Raw genomic sequence first — 10,895 nt, 5'->3', positions numbered from 1 at the left:
GGTTCAACGAGCGTCCAAGACACCCGAACAACGAGAAGAACTTCTCGCTAAACGACGCACCAAAGCCGAGTCTGAAACGCCACAAGTACGACAGGCACGTCTCGCCAAACGGCGTGAAAAGGAAGCTGAACAGCGACGTTCGGCCATGTCAGCTGAGAGATATCCATAGGCTAAATCGTAAAGCATAACCATAAGCTAAACCGTAAGCTAAACCGTAAGCATAGCCATAGGATAAATCATAAAGCATAACCATAAGCTAAACCATAAGCATCACCGAACCTTCTCGCTTCGGGATATCCAGGCTCAACCTTAGCTATGTCCCAGCCAATTTTTTTATTGTCTGTTTTGTACTACTATATAAAACATGAAATGACATGTGAAAAAACAAGATAAGTTAGTAAATTTTCTGCACCAAATGCCAGCCTTACTGGGCTGGCTATTTTCGAATTCTTTGAGCGCGGTCAAAGGTTCCACCCTTGGCAGCCACGCAGGTACACAATCTTGTACTTTCTGAATTTCTACAAATCTGGACGTACATTCTCGAAAAAGAATTCGTGCAGACCGACCTTCCGGATCACAGTTAAACCCCGCCATACGGGCGCGCCATAGACAGTTTTCTATAGATAAATGTCTAATACCCTGTGGATCTAAACGAGTCTTTTTTGATAGTCCTCTGAAGTACATCCCAAAAGAAGACACCCGCCCAACAATCTAAGCATATATACATGATCTATAGTTTCTGGTTTCTTACAGATTAAGCAATGTGATCCCCAGGGATCTTCTAAAATGTTTTGACAGTCACCGTACCCATGTGAAACTTAAAAAAGAAAGACTTGGTCCCTGGTGTTACTTGCATTCTTTTCACCCGCTTAAGCGCGTCTTGCCCTTGGCCTGTACTGTATATGGCCCCGTACATTGGCACAGGGAGAACTACATCGCATGCATCTTTGTACAGAGTTTTAGGTTTCACTGAAAAAATGTACTGATTTGAAAATGTAACGGACAAGAACCCTACACTTAAAATAACTTCAGGAAATAAACAAACAGGACCGCTTATATTCTCTGTACAGGCTACATATTCAGCCACAGAAACGGGTCGGCAAACGCTGTTTACGGCAGCGCTGTATACACAATATCGAGAGTAGCTTCCCAGTTTAACGCGTAGATGGCGCTGATCGTGACCGCTTGTTATCGTGCCACGATCGCGACGTCGAACATTGCCGCCGGATCGTGCCTGGTACGATGCTGCAGATAAGACATGTTGCGGGTCGGCCGCATCGCACTCGCCTGCAAGATGATTAGACGATTCGTGTGAAGTGAGGTTCATTGTATTGCAAAGCGCGACGGTCAAACTTACTGCAGGGACTTCGTAGTGGAACTTGCCAGATAATGCGTAATCATTGCTAGTCGCTTATCGTGCACTCATGCAAGGCATGACTAAGCGGCCGAGATGTACGCGAACTCTCCGTAAAGCCTAATTTCGGTAACACCGTATATGATTTCTGTTTTTGTGTGCCTGTTGTAAATTTATTTGAGTTATACCCTCCTTACCAAAGACATTATGAAGTGTTTACATCGTTTTGTTAACGCACACAATGTTCGCGAACTACAGTTCATCGGTAATCACAATTCGCGTACGATTTTGATGCAGGAAGGCAATGGAATGCACAGCCACTTTTTTGGTGTAGCCGGACTGGCAGACCAGCGATGTACCGTCTTAGGTAAGAAACGAACTATGAGGTGTTATGGTTTTAGGGAATTATGGCAGCGTGTCTGCGATAAGCTGTGAGAGGCGCAAGTTAGCAAGTTAATATTGCGTGACTGGTCGTGCTGTCACAGCCTGCTTTTACGTCCACTAGAGGACGAAGGGCGATCTCCAATCACTGCTGCAAATTTCGGAAGTTCATCACCCTACTTAGTTTTCTGCCGTCCTCGACTGCGCTTCTCTTGACGCCCATTCTCTAACCGTAATGGTCCAATAGCTAATTTCCATTTGTTGGGCCTGTTGGTAAACTGACATTGAACGCATATTTAGCACCAGCGAACAAGGACGGAAGGCGCATTGTGGTGTCGTCTGCTTCCGTCCTTTGCCGGCGCTAAATATGCTTTCAGTGTCAGTTAAGCACCCTACGCATTACATCGCTTGCTCAGCTCCATTTTTGTTATAACGTAAATAGAACCGTTTGCTCCCTGACCCGTACCGCTCTCTTCCTGTCTCTTTTCTGAACGACATGTCTTCTTGCCATGCTATTGAACATTACCTTTGTCTGCTGTATATTACTCGTTAACCCCACTCTAGCACTTTCTCGGTGAGGAACCTCGATCATTTGTTGTCATTCGTTCCCAGTGTTGCTGAACAAGGCAATGCCATCTGCTAATGGAAGGTTGCCGAGATATTCGCCGTATATCCTCGCTCCTAGGCCTTTCCATTCTAGTAGTTTGAATACACTGGTGAATAGCATTGGAGGGACTGCGCTGCCCATCCCTGACCTCTTTCTTGTGGAGATGTAAGGTAGCTGTGCAATCTTCGTTGATATTTGCCAATATATTCAGGTATGCCTCGTGTACTCCTTCGTTAAACAATGCCTGCATGACTGATGGTATCTGAACTTATTGAAATGCCTTTTCATGATCTATGAAAGCAGCATATACGTGTTGATCGATTACCTGATTGATGGCATGAATCTCTCGTCCATGGCTTTCGAAACAAAGTTCGTCATTAGGACACTCGCAACAAAGTGCGAGAGAATGACTCAGACACCGTCAGTGCTTTGGTCAACCTTTACTTCTCCATCTCGGTGTTACAAGGGCTTTAGTTAGCAGAGCACACAGCATCCAATTTTATAAACATACGCAATGTAGGCGCTGTGCTACAGGTGTGACGCTCGTGGTGTTAGATCCCTGAAGCGAGCCCCCTCGTTTAACGGACTTCATCTATCATCAATACATACACTTACCTGTCGTTACTTACCATAGACCTTTGATTCTAACAGAGCGACACACGCAATCAATAATCGAAAACATTACGCGCTGATATGTACACTGAAAAATGCCCTTCAAACGAAGCATTCACGAAGCCTCATAAGGGATCCAGTGATTGACTAACGAAGTCACATACCTCCTCCCAAGCTCTATTTCATACATAAGTACTAATAGAAGTGGGAAAACAGAATCATATAAAAGGACAAGCACAAACAACGACTTGCGGCAAGGAACAATATTGGTTTTACACGTCTTCTTACCATAACCCCTGCTAAGCGTTTCCCCACAATATATGGTCGTGACATGCTGTCTCATTCACGCCCTATCCGAGGTCAGTTTTCACGCGTACCGTTCTGCTGAACTACCTTCAATTAGCAACAGGACAAACGCGGACGCCGGATCGAAAGACCGTTTTGCGATACGTCATAAGGACAGCGTTAACCGAGTACTTTGCGAAGTATGTAGTTCACGTAATATAAAAGAAGAGCGGTAAGGAGTAGGCGCGATCTACTTGGTTGCAGTAGGTTCAGACGCACAACTCCTAATGGTGCTGGCCAGCTGGACCCAAATAGAATTCGCCGCCTTTTCGTGTCTTCTATCCAGCGTCCCTACTGTGAGGCATGCACACACAGAGCGAAGTGCTGGGTCATATCACAATGGGAAGGTGCAAGAGATGTACAAGAGTCCAAACACTGATCCCGAGCAAGAAACACACGCAAAGGTTATGAACAATTCGAAAAATAAGAATACTCGGATAATCACCTCCATACAGAACTACGCCTATTGCAATGGTTTGACAGAACCAATGTACACGAGAGTCTGTTACGTTTCTTCTTGTTGAGACTCCCCTCCACATGATGCCGAAGTTCTGCGCCTCATTTAAATGCCCATTAGAATGCGACACGAGACAACTACTGGCTCGTGCACGGCATGTCCTGAAATGTAAGAAGGCGTACCTGAAATTTCTCTTCGCAGGTTTCATGCTGACATCAATTCGCTAATGCTACACAGCCTTCGACACGCTCATTTCAGCAGCTTCAGGCGTTTGTAGCAATATTTGCGCAGTAGCGATAGTAGCGTAATTTATTCACCGCGACAAGTGATTGCAAGCAGAATGCTGCGCTAGAGCACTAGTGGCGCAAGTTCGCTTTTCTTAATACACCTAACTGAAAACAGCCAGTAGCGTGCGTTGATTTTTAAACTGCATGCATGGAAGTGTAATTCATTGTCTAACCCTCGACGTTTCACTGGCGCGAAATTGAAATCGTAGTCGTATGCATGATAGGTGTTCGACCGGTTTGAACTATAGAGGTCTTACATAGGCAACAGTAGTGGTTGCTGCGAGGAATCCGTACAAGCACAGTCATGAACAATACGCGCACACCTTTGTTTTTTTTCTCCGCAAAGAAAGCATGCGGCTCCGAAGGCCTCTGTGGTCGGTGGATGTGACCGCTGTGGTTTACATGTTCTGTGCTAGTCGCATGTAGGGTGGCGCGTTCGAAACGCGGTCCTCTCAGTGCGCCTTGCGATCAGCCTAGTCTACGCAACATGGATTGTGAAGAGTCCTTTCACGGCAGCGTATCGTGATTCATCGCACAAATACATGTTGCCAGGTTGCAGTTTCAGCAACGAAAGAAAATCTGTTAGCACTCCTGTAGTGAAGAATGGCACACCAAGGAACTGCACAATTACAGGTAACGCATCAGACTTTTTTCGCTGTTGACAGCATAGCAACGACTGTCCTGTCGTGCCACTCGCTTTGCGAGGTGTTTGCACCTTGCCGCATCTTCCACGTAAAACTGTTGTTTTGTCAGAGCTAATCGCAACTTTACAATGATTCTAGCGCATTGTTCGCCTACAGGGGTGCTAACAGAAAAGGAACACTGGTTTCGTCTGTAAAAGGAGCGATTAGGGCACACAGAACCGCACAGAAACACTTCCGCTCTTCACCTTCACTCACATTCAACACAATGGCGCCTTGTGACAAGCCGCCATCCTATGAGTGTCAATGACAGTCCCTTGTTAGGATGCATGAAGGCGTAGACAAGCTGGTAAGCGGCATTGTTCCTTTAAAGCAGCTGCGCCCGCAACTTCAGAAGGGGGGTGTCGGAGGCTGCACAGTTGCATGGGTGGGTGGGGGGCAAATAAAACACTAGATACTTCTATTCGGGCCACGTAAGCAGACCTATCCGGCTATAACGAAAGAAGGAAGCGCACCCGTAGTACTGTTTGGACAGATGCACTTCTCACAATGTTCACGACACCACTGTGCATCGAAGGACAGGGTGATTGAATAGTTGCCTGCTTGGGAGGTGACCATACTTTGTCATGTCGCAGGAGAGCACGTCTGCACTGGCATTTGAGACGAAAAATAACGAAGCGAATGGTCGTGGGCACTTGCGTGGCTTCTAGGCGTCGCACAAGCAGGCCATTGTGTTCGTGGCGAGTCCAGGAGTTCTGCATCTGTCGTTCACCTTCGCGGCAGCTTCGTCTTCGGTTTTCCTCACGTCCAGGGCAGCCCCAGTATCGTATGGTAATGGTCCCCGGGGAATTGGTGCGTCCAGTGTGTGATGCAAGGAAGCGAGTAATGTGCTCTGAACTACGTCAAAATCGGGAGGCTACATTGGAGGTAAACCTAGTGGCTGTCATTAACTTAGAAGTGTCTTTAGCACTGTTTACAAAACATTTACATTATGACTGTAGTTCTTATTCATTATAGCGAAGACGCTGCTGGTTCCCTTAAGCATATTCTCTCGACTGCTGACATCGGCAAACGGAAGGTCGAAGCAGCGATCATTTGTTCACATCATGCCTTTAAACGGAGTTCACTAACTGTAAGGTTCGGATGGGGAAAGAACTACCGAGGAGTGTTAGCAAAGCCGAGTTGACTGCGGACTAGAAGAGTGGGGAAATCTGGCAGCCGAACTGTCCTCACAACTGTCGCTATTGCGCAGATTCAGCGCGAGACACACAGGCATGTCACATTAACCCCTGTTCCGTCTTCTACAGCCTGTGGGCATGACAGACGACTGGGGTTACCCTGGAACATGGTTGTGCGAACTTCATGTTAATAACGCAGGGCTGTAGTTCTACGTGGGCTACTGGTGCGGTTCTTCGCCAGGTCTTCAAAGGCAGGGTTGGACGTTGATGCCCGTGGCGGCGTGTGAGACGAGCCGGACGTGATAGTCACCGGCTAGAGTCAGATTCGCCACGCAGCCGACTAGGCCCGACTTGTAGCGCCCTCTGGTCACGTGGGTAACGTCACCGATGCCACCTGCATTGGCAGAATAGGAAAAAAAAAACTTTATTGGTACGCATACAGACGAACACCTTCTAGTGACTGATTCATAGAGATCAATGAATGGGTTCACAATCTAATCGTGAAAATTCGGGCAACTCCAGTATTGATTGACGGAAGTTTAACAGTGGAGAAGCTTGAACTTCTGGAAATCAAATTTCGATCAGACCCGCAGTTACTATTGAATGATATAATAGACACCTACTGTGCCATGTGCAGTAATTCGGCACAGGTGGAAGACGAGAAACATTTATTGAAAAGAAGACAAACAGGTGTTTTTTTTTTCTGCTTGTGCAGGGAGGCGCCCTCAGTTCGCGACTCCTGCGGCTCTTGCTGTCTCACGGGCCCGCTGCACCAGTTTCTGCTGGTCACGAGGCTCCGAGCTAGTCAGTAGACCTCCCACTTCTCGGGTGTGGGGTTGGGAGTTTGCGGCACTGCATTTATGTTGAGGTACCACCATTTTGGTGTGATACAGACAGGCGTAGTCCTTGCAAGGAGGACATTTGTACAAGTACAGTGTAGGGTGAATTGCGCGTAGTCTGCTTTAATGGGGGTATGTGTTGGTTTGTAATTGTCGCCATGCTACGGTGTCTTCGCGTGGGAGGTGGGTATTCTCTGTTTACTCTGTCGTATTGTATGTAGTATGGCGTTGTATTGCAAAGGTACGTGCTCCATAGACGCGTCCGGGAGGCATGAGCTAGGGTTACAGTATGCGAACGCTGACTTCTACGGATGGACTCCATACTGTTTCAATGTCCGGTAATTGGGAAACTTCTTTGAGGAGTTGGTGCGCGGTGGAATATATTCTGGCTGTCGCGTAGCTACGGCAAACTGCCCGGGAGCCAGTAATTGTGGCGTGCTCGTTGGTTACACTAGAGCAATGCCTCCTTTACTAGATGCCAGCCGCGTTGTCCGTAAACTCGGTTCCTGGCCCTCTCCCTTTACTCTCCTCCGCGAAAAGGCAACGAGCGCCGCTTGTGGCGGACGTGTGCGTCACGTGCTGCGGCCTCGGAGATTACCATGGCGTCTGTTGCCATCTCGGAGGCCCGCATCCGCCGGAAGTTGAAAAGGCAACAAGCGCCGCCTCACGAAATTTATGCTGAACTAACTTCAACTAAGCGTGGCCTTCGCGATCGGCTCCGGCGGCGCGCCGTTGCTGCGAATCGCGGAGGCCACGAACTAAGGGAACCGCCGCCGCAATGGGAAAGCGAGCAACGCGGCTGGCATCTAGTAAAGGAGGCATTGACTAGAGACGATAACTGTATCCTCCACCTCGAGGGTGTTGGCAGTGTGGACCGTCATAGAGCTCACCTCTTGAAGGTTATGGTCGACAACGCTGGCCGTCATGGTTGCTTTTGGGGAATACTGCACGGGATCTGTGCAGTGTGGTGCCATATCTTGTCTGGAGGGTTTTTGCGCGAGCTTGGCGACGACCGGCATTCTGTTCCGGGTGCATGCTTCTGGGGGCTACCTTGATGTGCTCCCGGACGTTGGGGGCCAGATTGCTCGTTCGTCAACTAGGCGCACGAGGACCGTTCTTCCTGTTCGTGTATGGTTTCTCTTATTGTGTTATGGTCTCCTAGAGCTTCGAGCCTGAGTCTGGCTGCCCCTGTTGGTAGGCCGATCGCCTGCTTGTACACTTTCCGCAGTAGTATGTCTATTTGATTTTTTGTTTGAAAGTGAGGGGTATGTTCGGGGCAGCGTAAGCGATGCGGCTGATTATGAGAGCCTGGACGAGCTGTGCTATGCCTTCTTTCAGTTCGTATTTTTGGTGATGTGTGGCTGACCATTCGCACGATTTGGCAGGTGTATTCGCCTCCACCGTCCTGTTGCATGTGCAGGCCGAGGTGCAGGCCGACCCGAGACAGGGTCGCCAGAATGAACTGAAACTAAAGAGTACACTGGAAAGTTCCCAATGGCACTCTTGAGTTCCAAGATACGTTGGCAGGCACAGGAAAGAATCAGCTTTAAACTCGCAGTCCCCGGTCTGTATACTTTCACTCACGGGTGCACACTGCACGGAGCTAGGCTTCCCCACCAATATCCAATTAGATCATCAGCCTTCCCACTTACTACCAGTTCTCTCTTCACGGCATCATATGACCTGCCGGCGGAATGCATTCGCTCTCATTATTGCCTCCTCCTGTACAAATCGCAAACATCGTGATTGGATTGTCGTTCAACAGAAGACCATCGCCGCTACCGCAAGGTGTGCGTCAGCGACAACTGCCTTCTGCAATGAGTTCTCCAATGCATCGCGACCATGGCATGCAAGCAACTAATGAATCGAAAGCAGCAGCTTTTGTTCCAACGGTAACAATTTTAAACTACCGCCGGGAACGAACCGGTATATTACAGATGCCGCGGGCCTTCTCTAATACGAATCGCCATAGAGCTCATCTCGCGTCACTTCGAACATTTGCTGCGGTACATACCCGAAACAATGCCAAGTCACGATCTCGGTAGGAAATAAAGAGCACCGAGACTGTCCACTTCGCACAACTTGCGCACGTCATGTTCTGGGTGAACAAGCAATCTATTCTGCTACTCGTCTTGAGTGGCGTTGCACTCAGTGCTCAGTCACTTTCTCCTTGCGTAGGCCTTGCTTGACGAAGTGGATGATTACTCATACACCTGCAGCAAAGCCTGAACCACTACAGAAGGAACGTTACAGGAACTTCTGCAACAACGGCATTGTCAGCTCCTCTCAATCGTTACGCTCCCCTCTTCCAGTTTGTAGTCCACCGAACCAGACTTCTTCTGGTTCACCTTCCTGCATTTCCCGCCCTGTTCCTCATGCAATGACTTCAATCTGCGTTGAAGCTGTCATCGCACCTACAAATTAAATTACACGTTGCTACCATCAGTTTCTCAGCGTGATGAACTAGCCGACGCTACGCTAATTACCACTGGGGAACAGGCAGTGCGCCGACTCACCAATGTACAGTCCGCTGCGCACGTTAAGCTGCCTCAAGCGTCCTGGTGACGTCACCGCCACGGGAGATGACCCGTCCAGGCCCAGCGTGGCCAGCTGGCGGCTCCGGCTCAGTGCGGCACGATGCCAGCGTCCATCGTCGACGCGCGTGGTGTTCCAGCAGAGCTGCGCCTCGCCGGAGCCCAGGTTGAAGCGCAGCGTGAGCAGGCCCTTCTCGAGTCCCAGTGAGAGGTAGTCCGAAGGCGAGTAGAGCGAGCCCCGGTTCTGCTGGCTGGAGTCCCCGGCCCAGAACAGCAGACCGTGGCTCGAGAACGACCGGAAGGCGAGGGTCACGTCGAGCTGGTCGCCGCGTATCCTGTGGCACCGTTGACGCGTAAAACAAGGTCACGGCATTTCCTGAGTGGTACAGCCGGGCAAACTGAATTTCTGGCATACGCATCCACTGCGCACGCACCGTATGTTCGCTTCCGCGTTCGTACAGTCAGCCGCAAAAGCATGCGGGATCTGCAATGCGTCGCACAGTGGCGTAAACCTGCACTGTCGTCTACCGTCACGCAGCGTGGTGACGAGGATCCCGACATTTCCGCGCCAAACGCGCTTTGCGCGGCCTCGGCACCACATTGTGCGACGGTAGACGGCGCAGCAATGCAGTGCAGTTTTGCTTCGCCCCGCCACGTATTGCATATCCCGCAAACATTTGTGGCTGAATGCACAATGGAGAGATCGAACAGCGTGGTTTTTCGGGTTTGTTCACTGACTGCGATATCACATTTAAGAAACGGATGGGCACGCGACCTTAAATCCAGCAGCAATGCTCGAACCATAATGGCATGCGTTCTGTAATTCGGCCGCCGAGACTGTGGACTTGACACCATTATGACGGTGCATTCGAACCAAATGAAGGTCATCGAAAGCTCTTGAAGAAAATCGTATTAAGCTAGCACCACTCGAGGTGCATCCGTAAGATTGAACGGCGCAGCTTGCTGGCTTTGCTGAACCGAACACATTTCAGAAGTGGTTGCATGGAGTACACGAAAACTCAGCAATAGAAAGGGTGTTCGGGCGACGAAGGGCCACCAGCTGTCTCTAGGCCGCCGAATAAGCGTGCATTGATTTGTGGGACATGATGGACGGTCTTTCGTATGTAGCCTCCAACGCACTGACGACTTTCGAGAATACACAAGACACAGCAATTAATGTGACGTCTCTACTCGTGCAAGCAAGAGCCCTAATTACCCATGAACATATGTTGTTCATAATGGAACATTTGTTCCAGTGCGAACGTCGTGTGCCCAGTGTCTTTCAGCGCATACCTTCGCATAATGTCATCCGAAGTGTAGTGCAAGTAGCTGGCTCCACCCATCATAGGTTCTGCGATGGCTTCTTTCACTTCTGCAAAGACGGTAAACGGCACATTTTGTTCAGGCCTGCTACGGAGGATGTGTAGTTCTATTACGCACGAAAAATACCTGGACCGATGGCATTTCTGATAGTCAAATATCTACTACAGCACTTTGACGCAGTGATTACTCCATGTAACTGCGCGCTTTATGTGCATTCATTTGATGGAACTAGCAACGCTGAATGTAAGCCACTAAGCTAGCACGTTTCAAACGTTCAGCCTATGTCGGCTGTCCAAGGGGTCTCGCTCTCCAACCCGACGATGAAACACGGTACAAA

At 49.3% G+C, this 10,895-nt stretch overlaps 1 protein-coding gene across 1 annotated transcript in view; it reads right to left on the bottom strand.

The window, feature by feature from the left end:
* Positions 1-2,767: 2,767 nt before the first annotated feature.
* Positions 2,768-10,895, bottom strand: part of LOC139050101 (pikachurin-like) — a 194,567-nt gene continuing 186,439 nt past the window's right edge. Inside the window, exons 13-15 of the mRNA XM_070526314.1 lie at positions 10,529-10,607; positions 9,218-9,570; positions 2,768-6,256 (exon numbers count right to left, since the gene is read on the bottom strand). Coding sequence (XP_070382415.1) covers positions 6,108-6,256; positions 9,218-9,570; positions 10,529-10,607 — 581 coding nt within the window. The 3' untranslated portion in view covers positions 2,768-6,107. The remainder of the gene's footprint in view (positions 6,257-9,217; positions 9,571-10,528; positions 10,608-10,895) is intronic.

This window comes from Dermacentor albipictus, chromosome 9, assembly GCF_038994185.2.
Source record: "Dermacentor albipictus isolate Rhodes 1998 colony chromosome 9, USDA_Dalb.pri_finalv2, whole genome shotgun sequence".
Lineage (NCBI taxonomy): Eukaryota > Metazoa > Arthropoda > Arachnida > Ixodida > Ixodidae > Dermacentor > Dermacentor albipictus.
This window is presented reverse-complemented; position numbering and strand designations above follow the sequence as displayed.